We start from the raw sequence: 24,243 nt of genomic DNA, 5'->3' as shown, positions 1-24,243 counted from the left end.
GCCTGGTTTCTATAGCAAGTTCTAGGACAGTCAGGGCTACACAGAGAGACCCCATCTCAAATGAAACACCACATAGACACAACAAAGAAACTGTGTGTGTGTGTGTGTGTTGTGGGGGAGGAGGTTGTTTCAAGACAGGGTTTTTCTGTGTAGCCTTGGCTGTCCTGGACTCACTTTGTAGACCAGGCTGGCCTCGAACTCAGAGATCTGCCTGCCTCTGCTTCCCCAAGTGATGGGATTAAAGGCATGAGCCACCACACCCAGTGATCTTTATTGTTTTTAAAGACTGAGACTACCATAGCTTAAACATGATGTGCATATTTTATTTCTGTTAGAAGTTGATATGTTGGTGCACAGCCACGCTCTAAAATGCTCATTTAGTGAGTGATTCTGGAAAAGGTCCACCCCATTTAAGTAGCATAGCTAGTATTTTAACTGATTTTAGTAGATTTATTTCAAATATGTATGATTTATTTCTTCTGGTCTCCTAAGTGGAACACATTAAACTCTTAGGATTATGTACGGGTCATCGCCCCGAACATTAATCACATTGGGCCATTATACAGCCTTCTCCTGGATGCTGCAGAAGTAAGTGACTTCCTTGGTCTAGCACAGTAATTTTGCCCTGAGTTTTGTCTGTTTTGGTTTGGTTTTTCCCCCCATGGCTTTCCTGCCCACTTCCAGCTTTCAGGCTGTGATTTTTAAAGCTGTTGCGTGCTTGCTGCTAACAGCTCCATAGCTCATCTCTGGCAGCAATCTGCCACACACTGGGAAACCATATTACCAGACCTGCTGAAATTTGTCAGGGGACATGAAGAGACTCAGAACACAGTTCTGAGCAGGCAGACTGTGGGAGGTTTGAGGCTGTTGATTTGATTCTTGCTTCACCACCCTCCATATTCACCAGTGAGGAAACTGAGGCCCAGAGAGAGTGAGCCACTGAGCAGTAACAGAGCCAGGCTGGGACAAAGGCGACTTTACTCTTAGTCAGAGCTCCTCCACACTGTCTTTGGGGGGAGGGCACTGAGGGGCAGGGCATGCCGCCCATAGATGGGAGTGTTTTCTTGCTGCAAATGGTGGTGCTTGCACAGTCTGGAAGCCCTTTCAGCTCTTCCTGAGTTCTCACTATGTTTAACACAACTAAGTGGAGTGCTAGACGAGGAAGTGTGAACCCGACTATAGACAGATTCCAAAGACCCTACATTAAAGCTCCATTTTATGTCCCGAGTGATGTCACCAGCTACGGAGAAAAAACTCTGTAGGCAGCAGTAACGTAGTCACGTGCCTTTTAGCATTCATTGAGACAAAGCCCTGTTCCAGCAGGCCAGGACACTCCTCCAGGGCCAGCTCTGTGTCCCAGCCCTTCTCTATCCCTCAGGGGACCCTGAAGTGCACTTAGCACATAGCAAGCACTTGCTATTTATTCATGTGACTTTTGGCAGCACTAAAGTTTAGGGCTCTGCACAGATGGAGTCTTGTGTTACTCACCATTTGGCCAAGCATACTGCCTTGTGGATTTCTTCCCATTTTTCCCCAAAATTCTTGGACACCCACAGGCCATTCTGAAAGATTATAAATGACTTATCAAAATTCCAGCTTTACTCTGTGCAGCTGTTTATATGACCTTTAAAAATTCACATCTAACTAGTCAGTACAGAAGAAATAAACACAAACTGCCTGAGCAGAACACACACATGCATATATGCACACACACACACACAGACACATACAGACACACACACACACACACACACACACACACACACACCCCTCAGGCTCCTTTTGGTCCTGCAACTGAGAACCACAAATGCATACAAAGCACCCCAAGTACCAGGTACTGTCCCAGACACCGCATTCCCGCCTCTCCAGGATCTCACAGTTTAACAAGGGACACAAATAAGAACAACGGTCACTGCCATATGGCGTTATGGATGTTCCACTGTAGAAGAGGGGAGTGGAGGCACATGGCGCAGTGACAGTTGATTGAAGAACACTGCACTGACTGAAATGGTGAGTGGTTTGATCAAAACAGAGGCAGGGAGAGGTCGCGGAGCAAGGTGGGAAGGGGAACCGTGGAGGAGCATGAAGAGGAGAGATCATCAGTGGTGCAAACCCCAGGGTGAACAGATGAGGAGCTGATAACCAGAGAAGAGAGACCAGCTCAGGGGAGGACGCCTTCCAAGGAGCTTGGCTTTACTGTGTTCGAGTTCTCAACAGGACGGTACTCTGAGAGGGGATCACAGCTTCACTTTTGTTGTTGTTGTTGTTTTGTTTTGGAGACAGGGTTTCTCTGTGTAGCCTTGGCTGTCCTGGACTCGATTTGTAGACCAGGCTGGCCTCAAACTCACAGCGATTCGCCTGCCTCTGCCTCCCGAGTGTTGGGATTAAAGGTGTGCGCCGCCACGCCCAGCTGTCGCAGCTTTACTTTTCAAGGCGACAACCACAGATGAGAATGGGAAAGCTGAATGGCAGAGGGTCCCAGCTAGAAGTAAGATGTGAAGTGAGCATGACTTAGTCCAGTGAGAGTTGATGAGGTCTTCAACTATGGCCTCAAGGAACTGGATCAGAGTGTGTGTGTGTGTGTGTGTGTGTGTGTGTGACAGAGAGAGAGAGAGAGAGAGAGAGAGAGAGAGAGAGAGAGAGAGAGAGAATAACATCAGGCTAGGGATGTGTGGAGGGTACACTGCATCATTAATTACTATAAATATTACAGGATCACACCTGATAGAAGAGCAGAGAAACTCAGCTGGGATTAAGTTTGAGGTCCCTGTGGACACACACCTGGAGATACGTGGGGTCAGCAGGACAGGAGTCTGCTGGCCTACAGGAAAGCCAGAGGCAGAGGTAAGATATGAGAAACTTTTACATTATGAGTGGAAAACAGAGGAGAAGTTGCTACTCAATATAAGATGGACAGAAGGCAGTTAAGGGTAAGAGAGTTTAAGGAAGAGACCAAGAAGGACATTCCAGAAAAGTAGAACCACCAAAGATAAAAGGGTCACAGAGCAGGATCGCCCACTGCTTTGAAATGTAGCAATTAAGAACATGGTGTCTGTCAATGTCAATTAGACTGGCAACAGGAGCCCACTGAGCAGCCGGTGGGGCGGGCAGGGATATCCTGTGTCAGCAGAAAGCGGCAGAATCCGTCTTCGGAGCTATTCTCAACTCCCTCTGGCAACAATGACAACCGTAAGAGGAAGACAAGTGATACTTGTCCTTTGCAGCTCGAGGAAGATGGCTGCGAACTGTCCTCCAGGTCATTACTCCAGCAGCAGACATCCGCTCATTAAACAGACAAACAAACACAGTGACAGTCACACATCACACGTACCTGGAAGAGACAGTGGACAGAAGTCACACCTGGGTAGAAGCAGAGTGTAAAACAACACATTTCACTGTAAGGGGGCGTGGGAAAGAAGGCTACCTTTAGCGTCTATGCTCTCACTAAACAAACACAGGAACGTTCCGCTGCACTTACTTCTGTGCTGAGAGCCAGCAGGTAGTCAGGGTTCTGAGGGTTGTACGTCATCTGAGTCAGAGGGTGGAATGGGAGGTCTGTCTGCACAAAGTTCTTGGCAAAGTCTGACGACCTGAACACTCTTCCTCCTCGGCTTCCCCCAGACACCTCTGCTGTTAGTATCACCTGGCCGGGGAGAGGGAAGGTGCCAGGGTTAGGGAGTAATACTGTGAAAGGCTGGGGAGAGAGAGAGTGAGTGTGTGTGTGTTCGTTCGAGCACACGTGCATACATTAGTTAAGGGAATTTTAGATCCAAAAGAAAGAGAAATGATAAAAAGTACATTATTTACTACTTTTAGTCCCTGAGTTGAGCATGCTTCAAGCCTGCACTTTGAGATGAAGTTTCCACAAAGATTACAATGTTGTAGGGAGCACGTGTTGCAACTACCCCAGAAGTATGAAGGGTTTTTGTGCATCTTGGACTTGGACCATGAAAAAGAAATCTGTGCTAAATCTCATTCTTTTATGATCAGTATCACATTATGTTTAAATTTAAAAATACAACAATACCAAAATAAAATGACATCCTAATTTCATGTCTATGGCTGAGATAAAACACCTTAACAAAAAAACACTTAGGGGAGAAAGGTCTATTTGGCTCACAGTTCTAGGATATGGTCCATCATGGTGTGGAAGTCAAGACAAGACTCTGAAGCAGCTGCTCACATCCACAGTTAAGAGCAGGGAGTGAGTGCATGCCCTCATGCATGTCTACGTGTGCTCAGCATCCTTCCCAGACTACACAGCCAGGATTCTCTGCCTAGGGAATCGAGTTGCTCACAGTGGGCTTGGTCTTCCCAAACCAATTGATGCAGTCAAGGCAACCCCACAGAGACATTCCCACAGGCCACTACAATCTAGACAGTCTTTCACTGAGGCTCTTCCTGGGTGATTCTAGATTGCGTCACGTTGACAATTAAAACTAATCACACCAATGCAGTACTGTGAACTGCTGGACTGGTCCAACACTAACATATTCTAGGTGGTATGCAGCGCCCACTTCACTTGCAGGAATGAGCCTTACCTTTCCGGAGTTCTCAGGACCAATAGCCATGCCAAATTCTGTCCGAATGAAGGTGTTATTGATGAGATTTGTAATATCCTTAAAGTTCTTTCCATAATCCTCACTGAGAGGGAGAAGAAAATAAAAAGAATATTTAGAGTGTAGTGTGGAGACCTGCCAGACTTCTCCCTTTCATGACTGTCTCAGTCAGAGTGGCCTTAGTCTGAGGGACGTTTCACTTCCCTTACCAGAGATAGGCTTCAGGACAAGGGCGTGGCCTAGGTTGAACCAAAGGGAAGAGGGCCTTCCCTTGAGATTTTCTAGGAAGCCCATTTCCACACAGGGAAACCACTTGCTAAAAACTGGTCAGCCTTCTCTGAGGCCAGTGGCCCTAGATGGGGTGGTTATGTTCCCCACTCCCTCTTGTGGAATATCTGGAGATAGTTTTGATGATCACAGTCCAGATGCCATTTAGGAAAGAGGCCGAGGAGCACGCTGCAATGCACAGGGCATTCCCACAACAGAGTTACCTGGTCCAAAGTGTTGAAGCATCAATGTTGAGAAACCCCACAATGTGGTACGTGAATATAATACTCCCCAAAAATGTCCCAGTTTTTCACAATGAAAGGGCAACTGAGGTAATTCTAGAATCCCAGAAAAGCAGAGCACACAGCACGGAAGAAAATGGACCCCAAAGCATGTTGTTTCTCTATATTTAGTTATGTGAGTCAACAATTTCCTTGTTATTCAACCTAGTTTGAGTTGGGCCTCTGCTACCTGTAGCTAAAGAGCTAACTAACTAACCTATACGTTCTCATTCCTGACGGTCAAGCCAGTGATTAAGTGGTGGTGGTCCTGATGCTTTCCTGGGAGAGGGTAACATCCCCAGGCAATAGCTCCTTACTCATGTAGCATGAAAACTACAACTAGAAAAAGTAAATAGCTGGCTTCAACTCTAGGGTTCTCAACGTTTCACCCAAAATTCCATCGCAACAAAGCCTCTGGGAAGCATCTGAATCCATGTTTAGATTTCTGAGAAATAACAAAATCTTTTGAGAAACAACAACAACCACAGAAATGACAGATCTAGTGCTATGTGTTTAGATGATACAAAACACTGAATATATTTATTACATTTAAAGGGACTGGAACTGATGCAGGAGCTGGCCTGCTCTCAACCTTTGTCAGAGAGACTTTTCTATTGAGTGGGCAGCACTCAAGGCAGAAGCACCTAAGTGGCCACAGGGCTGAGAAGAGGCTAGGCAGCCCTAAGTGGGGTATCTTCATCAACTCCCCACCCTCTGCCAAGCTCAGGGGACATCACGGAAAACGTTGCCAGAGGATGGGGAGGACTGCTGGGAAGTGCCAGACGTGACCTAACAATCACGCTCTTGAAGTCACGCCTGCCATAGCTGACTGCACATGCTCAAGCTAGCCAAGACCCCATAGGGCTGGGGTAGACAGTCAACAGGCCCCGCCCTTCACGAGGAGCAGCTAGGGACGGGAGAAGCTTGTTTCTTTGTTGCTGTGACCACTGGGAAGTTTCTCACTATTCCAGTGGATGGCCTCACACTCGGGTACATATGGGCAGCGATCACTGACCTTAGTGATTTATCAAAAACAAAACAGAAAAAGAAAAAGGAAAAACAAAATGACGACTACATAAGCTAGTAGGGGGTGGCATGGGAGGGTTGGAGAGAGTAAATGGGGGTGTATATGATCAATATATGTTTATACGTATGGAATTATCAAAGAATAAGAGAGATACAATTTTTAAAATTATCTATTGCATTGCAAGCCAGTTTCCCAGCACCAGAAGAAATCTGTAGTAATTTCACATTTATTATTTAATAAGACACTACACATTTGGGGAGAAACCTCAACAAATGATCACAAACTGAGGAACATGAAAAATGCAAAGAGCCCGTGTTTGTAGCCCCCTGCGCTTCACAAGAGGGACGCATGGGAGGCAGCGCGTCAAGAGCCGAGTAGCTAATTAAAGACAAAGCTGACCAGGCATGGTGGCGCACGCCTTTACTCCCAGCACTTGGGAGGCAGAGGCAGGTGGATCGCTGTGAGTTCGAGGCCAGCCTGGTCTACAAAGTGAGTCTAGGACAGCCAAAGCTACACAGAGAGACCTTGTCTCGAAAAACAAAACAAAACAAAAAACCAAAAACAAACAAACAAACAAACACAAAAAGAATTAAAGACAAAGCTGAAACCACAGTCTAGTTCTTTTACTTCTTAGCCCCGAACTAAGGACAACTTCTCATTGTCTGTGGAGTCCTTCTTCCGTACAACGTGGGAGTCGTCACTTCTCTTGCCAGAGTCTCTACCTGGCACTAGAGGCTAGAGGCACAAAAACAAGCCTGTGCCTGTCTGCAAGTCTCTGAGGACGATAGAGCAAACCACATGTCTTAGAGTTACTAGAATGAGTTCTACACACACACACACACACACACACACACACAAACACCAAGACACACACAGACCAACACACACACACCAACACATACACATAAATCAACACACACACCGACACACACATATCAACACATACATATACACACACAGACCAACACACACACATACAGAGACCAACACACACACCCCAACACACATACACATATCAACACACACATATACACATGCACCAACATATACATACAAACCAACACACACATATACATATACACATACAGACATGTACACCAACACATACACACAAACCAATGCAGACACATACACAGATCAACATACACCACAATACATGCACACACCCCAACACATACACACATAGACCAAAGCACACACCAATCACACACACACCACACCCATATACACACACACACACACAGACCAATACACACACATACACCAACACACATATATACACACACAAACAACACACACCTAATTCTTAGATAAACAAAACAGAGAGTGGGTACCATACAACAGTTTCCTTTACTGCCCTATCTCTGGCTTTGGAGTCCAGACCTTGACCTGTCTCCAGGCAGCCAGCGGGAGACACGCACGAGCAGTGCCAGCTCTGCAGGGTGCACACCATCAACAGCTCACACAACTGTCCGAGGAGCTGTGGCAGCTTCATTATCTCCAGTTTACAGATCCTCCTTCCTTCATAGCATCCTCAGGGAACCTTCACAGCCCTGTTGACATGATCGCGGGCTTTTTAAGAACTTGGTACAACGAACACACCCCTCCCCTCCAGAAAAAGGAGCCACACCAGTGAACAGCAACAAGAAAACCACGGCAACACTCCACTATGTCAGCTGGTTGGGTAAGTAGAGAAAATGGACTCGGGCTAACCTTTGGGAGTTAGTAGGACTCTGTCAGTATATTTTATGCATCAGAATGAACTGGAAATGAATAAAACATCCTAAAATATATATATTTCAAACCCCATATGATCAAATGATTGGAGACTTCGGATAGTTTTGTCTGTTCATCACTCTACTTCAAGACGCTCCTAGAGAGAACCGCTCGAGGGAAGGCTTTGGGGCTCTGGGCTCCTGCTGAGGTTCCGGGTTCTGATTACTCCAGGTTCCAGCAGAAGAAATCCTGCTGATTACACCAGGAGAATCGTTCCTCAGAACTGATATCCTTACGGTTTTGTTGTTGTGTTCTTTAATCCTCTTCTACTGTTTTGGTTAGTCGGGTTATAAGTGACGTACGTTCGGTTAATAAGCAAGTAATAAAATAGATTTGTTAAGAAAATTGAGCCTACAGGTGGTTCTATTGTGCCAGGTTGACAATGTAAAATTATCACAGACATCACCTCAATCCGGTATGGGTGAGATCAAAGTACAATGCACTGCAGCAAGTTTCTTTCTCTCACGACTTGAAACAAGCCGTGAGCTGTCTAAGTATAACGGCTCGGAAGCCCTGTGCCCACAGCTTCAGGCGGAAGCCATCCATCCGGCCCACTGAGCCAGGGATGCTTCCCCTCTGATTTGAACCTGAGGAAGCAGCCTTGCTGGTCTCGGCTCCCTCTTTCTGGTCTTGGGGAAGAGTACACAGTAGCTGAGTAACCCTAGTCTGAGCCTATGACGTGCAGGAAGTCTAGCAGCCCTCCTTCATCCCCTCCCACCTCCTCAAGCTCAAATGTGTGAGCTTCCGTGCTGGTGGCTAGTTAAATGCTCCATGTGCCGACGAAAGGCCTTCATCAAGGCCTCCTTCACGGCCACAAGTTCTGGAGTATGGATGGACTGAGGATTTTTGGCTTAAGTTCTTTTTTTTTTTTTTTTTTTTTTTTTAAAGATTTATTTATTATTATGTATACAGTGCTCTGCCTGCATGTACACCTGCAGGCCAGAAGAGGGCATAAGACCACATTATAGATGGTTGTGAGCCATCATGTGGTTGCTGGGAATTGAACTCATGACCTCTGGAAGAGCACTCAATGCTCTTAACCTCTGAGCCATCTCTCTAGCCCCTCGGCTTAAGTTCTTAATCCTTAAATTCAGCTTCTTTTCTTCTTAACAATTCTGTCTTAAGTCATTTCTCTCCCTTTGCATCTTACTATCCAGCTGTCAGGAAGCCAAGCTGCAACTTCAACACCTTGCTTAAAAATGAGTCCATTGTATTTCCAGTTTCACCCTCACTCGTGACTTCTGTCTTCTCTAAACACTCCATCCTGCGCCCAGCCCAGCCGAGTTCGTCGCTACTGCATAAGACAGCTGTACCTTTTCTCCACTGTTAGTAACATGTGCCACATTGCTGTTGAGACCTGCTCAGAGCGGCCTTTGCATCCGTATTTCAGCAGTGTTCTGACATGGAGTACAGAGGCTTCCTAAGACATAATCTCTCCTTATTTTCTCTCTGAGTCCTCAATAGAATCACCCACAAAACTGTACTCACAGCAATCCAGGCTTTCCCAGCATGCACCTCAAACTCTTCCGGCCTCTACCGAGTCTCTTTTACTCGTTTTTCTGTGATTAAGTCTACAGCTCTTAACATGAAAGCTGTAAGGCTGATGATGACTAATTAAAAAATAATTACAATTTTATAGTTTTACTAATTGGAAATACTTATAGAGTTGGTCTTCATTTCTCACACACTCTTTATTGCAATTTGCCTATGCACTTAAATTTATTTGTAATTTCAAACTCTTCACTCATGGTGCTTTTGTGGCTATTTGCAGGCAGTTACAACAAAACAAAACAAAAGCAAAAAACAAAAAAGAAATGAAACCCATCTTGGTCATTTGTTTCCATGAGAAGTTACACAAGATGGTGCTTGGACTGAGAACAGAGCTCAGTGGTAGAGTGCTTGCCTAGATATGTAAGCCCCGCCCCCCACAAAACCAAAACAAAACAAAAAAACCCTGAAACGAGACAACACTCTGCCTGTGGTGCCCACTTTCACACTATACACTAGGATCCTTCCCGGGTGCTGGTGTTACGTGTTTGCACGTTTTGCTGGCAGCTTGTTATTGCTCTCCATGTGTAGTGTTAACACACTGTTCTTCCTAAGTAAGAGACCGAGATGTGCCTCATGCGGGCAACATTGCGTTTGCTAAGAGCTGGGGCACTGTTGGAGGTAAGCTCAGATGTAATCAAGTGACAACACATGTTAACTAAGATACTTTTAAATAGGAACCAAGTGAAGTGAGATTATATACTGATCGGTCGGCAAATATTATGAACAGATCCTGTAAGGCCATAATTCAGCATTTGCTGGCTCAGCATTTGTTTTTGTTTGCTTTTTCTTTCTTTCTTTTTCCTTTCTGTTTTTTTTTTTTTTTTTTTTTTTCCTTCCTTGAGACAGGGTCTCACTACGCAGCCCTGGCTGGCCCTGGTTTTGCTATGTAGATCAGGTTTGGCTCAAACCCACTGACACCTGCCTACTTCTGCCTGCTGAGACCTGGCATCAAAGGTGTGCACAGCTGATTCAGCATTTGTGACAATTTTACAAAACGTAGCTGTCACAACTAATACGAACCAATTACATTGAGATTTTCAGTTAAAACATCAGTCAGGAGAGTGTAGCTTCTTAAAATGTGCCAAAGGAACCATAGACCTGAAACAGAAGCCAGGTAAAAAATGGCAGAATTTGAATTCATACTAAACATCCATTATTCTAATCTGTTTTCCCCTTGTCTAGTGCTACTTTGTTTTTATTTTTAAATTTTTATTGTGTTTTATAATTTTTGAAAAGATATTTCTGTCCTATGGAAACCATAAAAACATGGATGCAAAAATAAGAGTAAGGCACAGAAAACAAAACCATAGAACTGTAAAATAAAATAGAGAATCTGGGACCTTTCATTTTCATTTGCTTTGCTTGACATTTCTTGAGTATGTAAAATTGAAATTGTGTTAAAGGCAATATGCCCATTATATATTTTAATGAACTTTCTATATACATGTGTATACATATATGCACATATACATGCTGGTTGCTTGTGACACTGTCCCTCGATGTAGCCCAGGTTGGCACTGAACACATGATCCTTCTGCCCTTCTCTATCTACTGTGGTGAAAACTAAACTGAGCCTATCATTTAAAGGCTAGCACAGAAAACACTTTGTCATCCACCGCCTCTGCCTCTTACAGTCTTTCCACCCCTCTTCCACAATGATACCTGAACCATCAGAGGAAGAGACATGACACAGATGTTCCCTTTAAGGCTGAGCTCTTCTCAGTCTCTTATTCTTTGCACCTTGACCAGTTATAGGCCTCCGTATTAGCTGCCATCTACTGCAAAAGGAAACATCCCTGAAGACATCTGAAAGATGCACTAGTCTATGGGCCTCAAATTCAATTAGAAACTGGTTGGTTACATCTTTGACATCCCTGCCACTACTGCACCAACAGTTCTATCTTGCAAAGCTGGTCATCACTGTAGCAATGCATAATTCAAGCTCAATAAGACTGGTAATTTTATGCTCTGGAAGAATGAATAGCACTTTCCACCGGTATAAAAGCTACTTAGCCAAGGCAAAGCTTGGCTAAGCTCGGTCAATACTAGCTTTATCTCTCCATGTTTTATGACTTAAGTATGTAGTCCCTTTAGCAATGGGATCGTGCTGTAAAATCATGGAGGGTAACCACGAGTAATGACAGTAGCCTACTCTTTTTTTTTTTTTTTTTTAAAGAGATTTATTTATTATTATGTATACAGTGCTCTGTCTGCATGGACACCTGCAAGCCCGAAGAGGGCATCAGATCACATTATAGATGGTTATGAGCCACCATGTGGTTGCTGGGAATGGAGCTCAGGACCTCTGGAAGAGCAGTCAGTGCCCTTAACCTCTGAGCCATCTCTCCAGCCCCCAGTAGCCTACTCTTTTAGGCCTATATATTTAGGATGCTTCTGAGGTAGCTTTCCATATGACCTTTTCAGATCTTTAGTGTTGGTTATCTCTCCTTGCTTCTTCTTCCACCTCCCAGCCTGCACACCGTTTCATCCCTCCTGCTCCAACTATCTCTTTTCTATCACCATATTCTATCTCCCCTCCCTTGACAGCCTCCTCACCGTGGCCGCTTACTAATTTTCTGGCTTCTATGGGTATTCCAAATGAAACATATCTGAAGATTCAAAGCTAAGATTCACAATGAGAGAAAACATGCAACATTTGTTTTTCTGGGTCTGGCTTGCCTCAGAATAATTATTTTATGCTCTAGCTACTTACTTTCACACTGAGTAATTTTATTTTTCTTAGCAGTTGAATACTATTCCATTACATAAATGTACTGCACTTTTATTATTCATCCCTCCGTTGATGGACACAGGGTATTTCCACTTCCTGCCTTCTGTGACGAGAGCAGCAATGAACGTGGATGAGAATGCCAGTTGTACATATGAACTCACAGTAGTGTGACAACGTGCACAAGACACCTGTGCAAGCTCAAGCCATTAGGAGTTCTAGTGCGGAGGGTGAGGTTGTCAGGAAGCACCACGCCTCCCTGAGGAGCTCCTGAGAGGCAACTTCCGAGGTAACTGAGAGCTGTGCAAAGAGAGAAAGCTAACTTTCTTTAAGGGCAGGTCAAATATGTTCCAGTTGATGCCACAGACCAAGAACTAACTGGACTAGATGAGTGTGTGTGTGTGTGTGTGTGTCTGTCTGTCTGTCTGTCTGTGCTTAGTGAGGACACTGAGTTGGGTGGGTATGGAATGTGGCATGGATCCAGAAGGAATTGGAGTGGGGGAATAAAGATGATCAAAATACAATGTATGAAATTCTCAAAGAATTAACAAAACGATTTTTAAAAGGCTGGCACATGGGGCTGGAGAGGTAATTCAGCGCTCTTGTAACTTATGATCTGCCTGTTCCTTCGGTAATGCCTCCACAGAGGCAGCGGAGACAATTTCCTTGTGTTCTGGTGCGCCTTCATGCCTAACTCCACTCAGCAGGAGGCACACATTTACCTATCCTGTAATTTGCATCCCAAATGAAGCTTTCCTGAACAAAGGCAATTCAATAACTGAAAAACAGAAGAGGTGTTGGAGTGATTCTGCCAGCTTTCACTCTGTGATTGGGCAACGCTGAGTAAATGGCTCCTCCCCTTTCCATTTCTGAAGCAACAGGTGCCCTTTGGCTGGTGTGCTCAACAAAGTCATTTCAGGCCAGCCCAGCCCAGCTGGAGAGGCAACATGGCATATTTACAGTTTTTTCCTAAACTCTAGGAGAGGGGACAGAATCTGATTTCACTTCACAGTGAGGAGAGGTAATGAATATTTAGAATGACTGGTAAAGACTATGACAGCAAAACTGACATGCTAAGAAAAAGAGCCTTGGTAACATGACACTGTACCACAAACAAGCAAGACTGCTCTCTAGTAAGGGGTGTTAGCAAAAAGGGTTTGCGGGGCGACATTCGGGTGAAAGGCTCGAGTAGGCCTGTGGTCAGTATTTAAACAGTGATTGTGACCTGTAAGCACATTACTGAAATGGAAAAGGATGGGGCTCAGTGCCACGCTCTGACTCAGGAACTCACTAACTCCAATTCCAGCCACATAGTACAAGACCAAAACAAACATAAGCAACACAATTTGGCATAAAAGAAAATCTTCCTTAAAGCATTATATATGGAAGATAATCCAACTTAGAAATGGAGGAGCTTTATAAACAGCATTTGAAATATGAAGCCATCAGAATTGGAAAAGAGTTGTCCATTTGCTCCTGAAGAATGAACTGGAAACGATCATCCTTTGACACAAACAGGGAGGCGCATCCTAGAAACATTAGGGTCAATGAAAACTTGGCTACATTCTAACTAACTGTCCCACAGACAGTAACCATATCAGTCTGACAACAATGAGGGTAAGCAGCTGGGGGACCTGTGAGCAGTTACTGGTAGGAGAGCTGTGAAGCCACTTCTGCAGTAACAAAAGTAATGGAGGAATCTGGGGGCAGTCACTTTCTACCAACCATCATGGGAAGCTTTCCATTTGCTCTGGCAGCTGGGGCAGCAGTACCAGTAGCTGCTGTGTGTTCCCTGTGGTCACCAGACTGATCTCTCTCTCACTCCATGCCAAGCCTCCAGAGTCCTCACCTCACAGCAGCCCTGAGGTGAGCACTACTACTGTCCTCTGTTAACAGCTGACAGAAAGGTCTTAGGAGGCCACGTGACTTGTTCAAGTTTATTCTATTTGCAAATGGCAGTGCAGAGATCCAACCCCCAGGCTCTTTGCCAACTAAAACTTGGCAGCTCTTTGCTTTTCTATGTCATCTCTCAAGACAATACAGTCACACAATAGATATAACACTGAAAGAGAAAATCAACATAATAAATTGTAAATAAACTAAGATAGCACTGCTGTAGTCAGCTGTTTTTCCATTTAGAATTTCAAAATGCTTTATGATTTATTTATTATTATGTATACAGTGCTCTGTCTGCATGTATACCTGCAAGCCAGAAGAGGGCATCAGATCACATTATAGATGGTTGTGAGTCACCATGTGGTTTGCTGGGACCTCTGGAAGAACAGTCAGTGCCCTAAACCTCTGAGCCGTCTTTCTAGCTCCCATAATAATGTTTTTACAATGAAACATAAGCTGATGAGGAAAATTGTACTGGGGAAGACTTCATTAGAGCAAAGATTTTTAAGTACTAGAAACAGCTACTAAAACCAATGTACAAAGTTTTAAATATACTTTTTCCTCCAGAAACAGGAGACTTTTCATCTCTCTGCAGTTACTTAACTACCATTCTAATTGCATGAACAATGGCACTTGCTGTGGGCCTTTGTAACACCCAGACTCTACAGTGTACTGACAATCTATAAGAAACAAATAAAAGCACCTTCTCAGTATAAAACCTCACAGAAGTCAAGGCATCCATCCATCCATTCAATTAACACTTACGCCTGCCTACTGTGTGTAACTTGGCCAGCGACTATAGAGTTTCCAGTTAATGCAGTTCCCAGCCTTCATGAGGCTTTGGGAATTCCAAGATGTGACTCCTTCTTGGCCTACAGGAGTATTTGCTTATTTTAAGCCTCCACTGGCGTGCTGAATAGAAAGCTTGGGCTCCAGGCCCCTGGGCAGAAGGCAACGATCATACCTAGTGGGAGAGGGGATTGGGGTTGATGCATTTCAGAGCTTCAGTGTCAGCTCCCTGCACAGGGGCCAATACCAGCTGTGGAAGAAGCAAGCGAAGAACTGTTGGAACCCAGTAGGGCTCCCAGAGGCCCCCTGGCTCCTGTAGTGTTTCCGCAATGGCTGCTGGGATTTAGTGATCCATTTATGTTCCTTGGGTGGAGATGGGATAGATACATACAGTAAAGAAGGTAATCATTTACCTTTCAGCATTAGCTGCTCTCCATCCTGCTGAGGAAAAGAACCTACTACCCCAGCTGCAGAAGACACACTGCCATAGACACACATCCCACCCTCATCACGAGTGTGAACTGTAGTAGTGAGGTAGCCTGAGGTACGGTGATCTAAGAAGCCCCTTATTAGGCAGAAATGACCACCCACCATCTTATATAAGAATAACCTGTTTAGACTCCAAAATATTAGATAAAGATTTGCTTGGAAGATATATGTGTGTGCACGTGTGTGTGTGTGTATAGTTCATAACATACAGATGCAGAAAACCCACACTGCCTTCCTGACAGTAAGAGTCCATGAGATTAACATGGGCACACACACCTGTAGAAGCATCCCTTTATCCTGTGTTATTCCACCCCTCTCGCAGGTCAACCTCATCTCCTGCAAGCTAAGCCCCTTCTCATTTTTCTTTATATTGCTAAATTGTCATCCAAAAGTGGACCAAGCATCACAGTCTGCTTAAGATTGAAATGAACTGTTGAACTACAGTGACAAGGAAAGATAGAACCTTTGTCCGAGTGTGTTGCTTAGTCAAGCATCCCGGAGATCTGTTATCTGTCTCACCTTCGATATAACTTGGACTGTCCAAAACTCACAATTACCAGTGGCACTTGGAAAGTCGTCAGAACGAGAATAACCTGTAGAGAGACAAAAGCATTCTGTTGGTAAGAAATGAAAGGCACTTGTAATGCAAAGCATCCGAAAACTAGGAAGGACCAAGGACCACGGGTTTGTGAGGATCTGAGAAGTCCCTGCCTCTTTCCATTGCTTATGCCTGAGGCAGTGAGTCAGGGATGTTCAAGGACATATAATAAAGGAAGGATTTATCTAATTTGTATCTGTATGATTATAAAATACTTGCACTTTTTTCTGCCCTCAGAGGTTAGTATGTGTCACATATGTCTGGGGGTCTATTCCTCCAGCCTGCTAGTTCTCTTTGGAATTCATTTTGGAAGTAATTATTTTTCTATTAAAAAATATACATGAGAAGAAGATTCTAGAAAAATTAGTGCAGAGGTCCCAAAAATCTATATAATAAGAAATCTAAGCTAGGCATGGAGGTACACACACCTTGTAATATTCCAGCACTAGGGGGTGAATGTAGGCGTTTAGGAGTTCAAGGCCAACTTAAGCCATGTTGTAAAGTTAAGGCTAGTCAGGCTACATGAGACTGTGTCTCCGGAGAAGGGGGGAGGAGGGGAGAGGAGGGGGAAGTGGGGGAATTTTACAGTTACCAACTATCTTAGCTAAGTGAATAAATCATAGAAATTGGCACAGAAGTCAAAAATGAGAAAAACTGACATATACTTAAGGAAATTCTACTGGAAGCTTAAAGGGTAATTATAAGAAACAACTTGTTTTACTTATGTGTCTATGTATAGGGTTTATGTGTTTGTCCACGTTCATGTGCGTGTGTGCACGTGTGTGTGTGTGTGTGTGTGTGTGTGTGTGTGTGTGTGTGTGTGTGTGCAGGCAACAGGCCAATGTAAGTATCTTCATCCACTGCTTTTCGCCTTATTTTCTGAGATAGGTTTTCTCAATGAACTTGACAACCACCTGACTAGACAACATGACCTGGCCGGTGAGTTCTGGGGGTCTTCCTGCCTCTGCCTCAGCAGTGGTAGGATTACAGGCATATACTATGACATCCAGCTGTTTGTTTTTAAATTTTTAAAAAACTGTGTGTACTATGTACTATGACACCCAGCTGTTTGTTTTAAATTTTTAAAAAATTGTGTGTGTGTGTGTGTGTGTGTGTGTGTGTGTGTGTGTGTGTGTCTGCCTATGTGGGGGTATTTGGACACATGTCCTCAGGGGACAGAGGCATTGGATGTCCTGGAGCTGGAGCCACAGGCAGTTGTGAACCTGCTGACATGGGTGCTAGGAACAGGGAGCAGATCCTCTGCAAAAATTGTGTGCTCCTAACTACTGGAACGTTCTCCAACCTATGTGCAGCTCTTTACATGTGTGAGGGGGACCCAAACTCACACCCTCATGTTTGCACAAGCACGTTACTCGTTGGGCATCTCCTCAGCCCTGATAACTTGCTTTCCAGAATCAGAGCTGTGTTTTCATAGTTTTCTGGCATTGTTATCATGTACCTCACACCAATGTTGGCATTAATGGGATACCTGTCCACCATCCCCAACTCCACCCCTGCACCCTTGTCAAGCAGGGTAACAATAGTCCATTGTTTGTTTTGTTTTTGTTTTTCAAGACACGGTTTCTCTATGTAGCCCTGGCTGTCCTAGACTCACTTTGTTGACCAGGCTGGCCTTGAACTTAGAGATTTGCCTGCCTCTGCCTCCTGAGTGCTGGGATAATAGGTGTGCATCACCATACCCAGCTATAACAGTGGTCTTTCTTTTAAAAAAAAATAATTTATTCAGATTATACCTCAATTATTATCCCCTCACTTGTATCTTCCCTTTCCCCCTCCCTCCCTCTTTCACCCTATAACCCTCCCCTAGGTCTGTGGCAGAAGGGGACCTCCTCCCCCACCATATGATCACAGCCTATCAGGTCTCATCCTGGTAGCCTCCTTACTCTTTCTCTGAGTGTCACCAAGCCTCCCCACCAAGAAGAAGTGGTCAAATAGGGAGCACCAGAGTTAATGTCAGAGTCAGTTCCCACTCTCCACACAACTGTGGAGAACGCACTGTCCATTGGCTAGCTCTGAGCAGGGGTACAACAGTAGTCTTAAGACTGCTTTCAATGCACCTTTTCTGTGACTAAGGTTGCAGAGACTTTCCAAAAATAATGATATTTAGGAAGAAGTATGTCATCCTGCTAGATTGAAGGAGTTTAGAATATTACTTACCCCAGTGCTATCTCCAACCCAGGACAAAGACACTGAGCCACTGAGGTCATCAAAGACATGCTGTTAGGAAAAGAAAATGGAATTCATTTAGAAATGTTATCCACTCACTTTCAGTCCATGGTTTCATCAAATAATTCAGACCTTTATTACCTTTTTACATTTATTATTTTGAGAATGTCATTCATGAGTATTGTATTTACATAATTTCCGTTTCATATTCTCCCCTCTCTCACTCCTCCTCACGCCCTCTCTCTCACTCCCTCTCAACTTCACAACCTCTTCTTCAAATGTGTGTGTGAGAGGCAGAGAGATATACAGTGTGTGTGAGAGATAGAGACAGAGACAGAGAGACAGACGGTGTGTGAGAGAAGGAGTGTGTGTGTGTGTGTGTGTGTGTGTGTGTGTGAGAGAGAGCGAGAGAGAGAGAGGAATATGTGAGAGAAAGTGTGTATGTTAGTGTGTGTGTGAGACAGAGAGAAGAGAGAGAGAAAGAGAGTGTGTATGAGAGACAGACAGACAGAGAGTCTGTCCTGCTGAATCCCCTCAGTGCTGCTCAATACCTGGCCATGACGCCCCTGTTGACAGATCCATCCACAACACAGCCCCTAAGGCTCAGGGACCATCACAGCAGAGGAAGCAGAAAGATTCAAAAAGCCAGAGAACCAGGGGATTCGCTACGAAACAGTGTCCTCTATATATGACGAGGAGTTGCACCAAGAAATATCAATACTATGTCACCTAAACATGTCCTCCACAATGACAACACTGGTTGAAATTCAACATGGACGGCATATCACGAGGCCTCATCCCACAGGGAAGAGCAGCAGCAATGGTGGCAGCTAGCAAAGGGCGAATTAGCCTTCCCCAGGGATGAGCTCTCTGATAGGTCATCCGATCCTTTACTGCTCTTCTGTGTAGTTAGATCATAATTACAAGGGGACACAGATTCCCAGAATAAAATTTGGGAGAGACAGGACTTAGCTACTTCATCCAAATCACAGATGACTTGGAAACTTCAATTCTCTCCTACAACGTAAGCCAAGCAGATGAGTTAGCTTCACTGCACCAGATGGGAGATGGGGAGTCTAATTGCTTTCTCCAACAGAACTAAATATAAAGACACAGCAAAGTATTCTTAGGGTGCTTTAAAACAAGAGATCAGAGCCCACACTGACAGACATAATTATAACCCAATCGGCATAATTGGAGTTTCGCTAAGCAGTCTTCACAGTGCGGCTGTATAGTTAGGGGTCGGCTTTCTCCTGCTTCCAGGCGGAACTGCTAAGATGACGGGAGGCAGAAGCACGAAGTGAATGGCTTTGTCTTGTGTGCCTAGCCAACAATAACAGAGATTAGTAATAAGCCATATAGGGGCTGCACTGGGAATTGGGAAACAAAACAGGAAAAGATGGTATATTACATCTAAAATACAGAAAACATGTAAAAAGAAAGTAACAGTCATCTCTGTGAGACATTTTTCACTCAAATATTTCCATCTTCTATCTGTAAAATAATATACATTCATCATAGAAAATGTAAACAATATAAGGAAGTACAATAAAGGAAATAAAGTCATTCATAATTTACCACACAGAGATAGTCCAGGTTAATGTTTAATCTGTTTTGTTTTTGTTTTTGTTTTTTTCCTGGTTTTTCGGGACCAGGTTTCTCTGTGTAACAGTCCTGGTTGTCCTGAAACTAGCTCTGTAGACCGGGCTGGCCTTAAACTCTCAGAGATCCGCCTGCCTCAGCCTCCCAAGTGCTGGATTAAAGATGTACACCACCGCGCCCAGCGCCACCTTTATCACTTATCAAATCAACAAAATAATTCAACCTAGGCACTATTGTCATTTGAAAAGACTTGTAAGTGTACAGAAATTACATGATATATATACACATATATATGCATAAACAACAAAAATGAAGGCCCTTCCTTTTCCCCTCACATGCCACCACTCTAAGCCCTGCTCCATTGTAGCCCAGTATATACATCTGCAAAGGTTGTCGTTTGTGCTTTTTTTTTTTTTTAGGGAGAAATAGGCAATTCCACTTACGCACCCTCAACATGTCCAGCCTTCCCAAATGGGAGCCCGTTTCCAGCAGGGAGGGGTGCTCTCTGTGAACACTCAATAAGCATCTGTTGAAAATGATTATAACATATCCGTCCCAAGCCACAACCCCCATCTCAAAATAGAGCATGCCTATAAACGGCCCAATGCCAGCTACTTGGTCACTCCAACCACCAATCCCAACAGAGACGCTGGAAGAGAAGGAACGCGGAGCACAAACCGCCTCACTTATCTCCTAATTTTCCCTGTGGTCCTCCTGACTGGGCTTCTGAGTCTGTCTGTGCTATTTCCCTTCTGGATGGAAAATGCCTTTGAGGTCAAAAGGCCCTGCTGAACGCTCTCCATAAATAGTACTAGCGCCGTACACACAGGGCTTGCTCAGTGAACGCTGCTTAACTCTCAGATGCTCAGGCCGAGCTAGAAGGCGCGGAGGGACAGAAGGCCTATTGATATACAGACATGCTGAGCATCTGAGGAAAACAGGGCTGCTGGAGACTCTGGGAAGCAGAAGCTTAAAGAATGACACACCAGTGTGCCTTAGATGTCTCACACCGAGCAAGACCACATGTTCTCTTGGGAGACAAGGCAGCACCTGAAATTACAGCATCTAATCCCTTGAAGAGGAGCAGGGCTAGCCAGGGCTACCACGTGTTCTGACCATCACCTAAACATGAGGGGTTTTCCCCCCAAGAGAGGGTCTGGTTGCAACAACTGACTCGAATAAATGAAAACTCCCATTAACCACTGCGCTGGAGTTCTTGGTTTTCCTCATCAGACCACAGTGTTGCAAGTTGAGACAACCAGGACCTGTGCTTTGCACTTCTTATACAATCCTCTGCACACATGACTCAGGCGTGAACACACATCACCACATCTTACTGCTCAGTCTAGGAACAAGGGTCACTGGATGCCACTGGCAGCCTCAGCCTCAAGTAAGGTACGAAAACAGGAACTGACCTAGCTTATGGTAAGAGCTCCCTGGAAGGCACAGGCCAGACTTAGTAACTGTAATGTGGTTTTCTGTTACCCTTGACCTCCTGTCCCATCCTTCTCATTAGCCATTTAACATTTGCTTTTGAAAATGTACAAGGTAAGGGGTTGGAGAGATGATTCAGCGGTTAGGAGCACTGGATGCTCTTCCAGGGGACCCGGGTTCGATTCCCAGCGCCCACATGGCAGCTCACAACTGTCTGTAACTCCAGTTCCAGGAGATCTGATGCCCTCATATAGACATATATACAGGCAAAACACCAACACATGTAAAATAAATAAATAAATCTTTTTTAAAAAAAGAAAATATACAAGCTCATTGAGACACTCATCTACTACATAAAATGTACTCATCTGTGATATTTCATACTTAAACATACTTATTACAGTCTGACATTGAGAGAGAAAATGAAACCAGATCTGACAGCATGACCAGAGCTCAGGCAGGAAAACAAAACAAGTTCCCATGGAAAGGAGGCAAATCCAGGAGACTACAAGCTATGCTGACTAGTGTGTGTCACTTAACACCAACTAGACACACCTGGGGAAAGGAACCCTTAACTGAAGAATTGCATGGATCGGCCTGGCCAGTGGGTGTGTCTATGGGGCATCTTCATCCCTGTTCATAGATGGACGAGGGCATATCTCCCTGTGGGCGATGCCAGCCCTGAGCAGGTGGTCCCCCAGCTGTACACGTAAGGTAGCTGCATGTGGTCGGCGTCGGTTCCTGCCTTGAAGCTCCTGCTTGAGTTCCTGCCTTAGTTTCTCTCCGCTGTGGGCTGAGGGGTTGTAAGATCAAATAAATCCTTTCCTTCCCTGGTTGCTTCTTTTGGTTGTGGTGTTGATCACAGCAACAGAAAGCACTAGGACAGGCACGGGCACCAAGGGTACAGAGTCAGCCCCACTCCTTCACAGGGATGGCACACCATGTCAGGTAAGGTTGGACAACTTGTCCTTAGTAAGCAAAAGGCTGTAGACTCTAATCAGTACACAGATGTACATATCATTAGTAAGGCGTGTGTGTGTGTGTGTGTGTGTGTGTGTTATGTAAATATTTATGTGTATGTGTGTGTACATCTTCATGTATGTGCATGCATGGAGTCCAGAGGTTGACACCAAGAGGCTCCCCCCCGCCAATCACTCTCTGTATTATTCCTCTATATTATTCCTGTCACTGGGTCTGAAGGTTATCTGGTGCAGAGATGGAACCACTATATTTAAACCACGTGTATGGGAAGTGCTCAATAAACATGGAATCTATTTTCCATTTTCTTTCTTTTCTTTTTCTTAAGGGTCTCACTGTGTAGCTCTGGCTGGCCTGGAACTCAATTTGTGAACCAAGCTGGTCTTGAACTCATCTGCTTTCCTAGTGCTGGGATTAAAAGCATATACTATCATTCCTGAGCAACCCATTTTCTTTAAGAATAGTTTGAGAGGGCTGGAGAGATGGCTCAGAGGTTAAGAGTGCCGTCTGCTCTTCCAAAGGTCCCAAGTTCAATTCCCAGCAACTACATGGCGGCTCACGACCATCTATAATGTGATCTGGTTCCTTCTTGTGCAGGCAGGCACACATGCGGGCAGAATACTGTATAAATAATAAATAAATAAATCTTTTTTTAAAAGGGGGGGGCTGGGCGTGGTGTCACACACCTTTAATTCCAGCACTCAGGAGGCAGAGGCAGGCAGATCGCTGTGAATTCGAGGCCAGGCTGGTCTACAAAGTGAGTCTAGGACAGCCAAGGCTACACAGAGAAACCCTGTCTCGAAAAACAAAAAAGAAAAAACAAAAAAGAACAATTTGAGAAGCCCTAAAAAAGATGAAGAAGGGGATCTAAGGGCAAATCTATTTAATTCCCCACAGTAATAATAAGCTCTCTGCTCTTAGAGGGGGCTTTCTGCTTTTGGCCAGCGGGATGACAGGTACTTTTACCCTCCCAGGAAAACCCTGCAGAAACAAGACTGTGTGAAACAAGTTTTCTAGCTACCACACACCAGGAGGTGAAAGATAATGATCTGCAAAAGGAGATGACCAGAGGGTCTTACAAAGTATACAGCTCACTGCCTAGAATTTCCAGGTCACTGTACTAGAAAGGGAACCTATACTGGACCCAGAGGTTTCCCAAATTGAAAAAATGAGACCGGTAGTGTGTGGACACCAGAAGCCATGTTACTGTGGGGAAACCAAAGGTCAGAGGTCACAGGGTAGAAGACTAGAGAGGTGAGAGATGCCCAGAAGAGAACTCTCGAGGACCTGTGGCGGTTTGACCACATTCTTGTGAGCTCTTGTAGGAGGTAGTAAGAATTGGGAGGGAGAAGCTCCCTAAGAATAGGAAGAGCTTGTAAGCCGGTGTGCTTGCCCCGTTTCATCACGCGATGGTGATCTGCGTGCTGCAATGCAGCCAGAAGCCATCACCAGGCACCCTTACGCTTCCCGGTACCCACAGCTGTGAGTGGAGGACACATCTATTCTTTGAGTTGTTCAGGCTGTGACACTGGGTTACAGCAACAGGGCTGTCCCAGCCAGCCAAGTCTGGAGAGCCACGAGTCAATTCTCAGGTCCAGAGAGGCCAGTATCTGGACCCCGCACAGAACTACCACCAACTCTTTTTTTCCAGAATCACAGAAAACATTCACACGGCAAGCAAGGGGACTGAGCACTTAGAAAATTTTGCTGTAGCGCGTAGAAAAACTGACCCAGAACAAAGGTCAAGGATATTGACAGGGATAGCAGGATACCTCAGTAGGTGAAGCATTAGCACCAAGTGTGAGGGTCTAAGTTCATTCCCTGGCACCCACATGCTGAAAGGGGAGAATGGACCCCCACAAGTTGTCCTCTGATTTCCCCACATGCATGGGTAGTCATGCATATGAATTAATAAGTGAATGTCTAATTAAAAAAGAATATTTATAATACAAAAATGCTTAAGTCCCATCAAAATAAAATTTACAATATTCTGGGCTGGTGAGATGGTTTGGTGGTTGAGAGCTTGTACTGCCCTTCCAGAGGACCTGAGTTTCAGTCCTAGCCCCAGTGTCAGATGGTTC

At 44.7% G+C, this 24,243-nt stretch overlaps 1 protein-coding gene across 4 annotated transcripts in view; it reads right to left on the bottom strand.

Moving 5' to 3' along the window:
- Positions 1–24,243, bottom strand: part of Sort1 (sortilin 1) — a 72,948-nt gene that overhangs the window by 30,962 nt on the left and 17,743 nt on the right. For all 4 annotated transcript variants that reach the window (XM_051165475.1, XM_051165477.1, XM_051165476.1 and 1 more), the window contains exons 2-6: positions 18,140–18,199; positions 15,883–15,956; positions 4,542–4,644; positions 3,479–3,643; positions 1,489–1,562 (exon numbers count right to left, since the gene is read on the bottom strand). In XM_051165475.1, coding sequence (XP_051021432.1) covers positions 1,489–1,562; positions 3,479–3,643; positions 4,542–4,644; positions 15,883–15,956; positions 18,140–18,199 — 476 coding nt within the window. The remainder of the gene's footprint in view (positions 1–1,488; positions 1,563–3,478; positions 3,644–4,541; positions 4,645–15,882; positions 15,957–18,139; positions 18,200–24,243) is intronic.

Source organism: Acomys russatus, chromosome 23, assembly GCF_903995435.1.
Source record: "Acomys russatus chromosome 23, mAcoRus1.1, whole genome shotgun sequence".
Lineage (NCBI taxonomy): Eukaryota > Metazoa > Chordata > Mammalia > Rodentia > Muridae > Acomys > Acomys russatus.
This window is presented reverse-complemented; position numbering and strand designations above follow the sequence as displayed.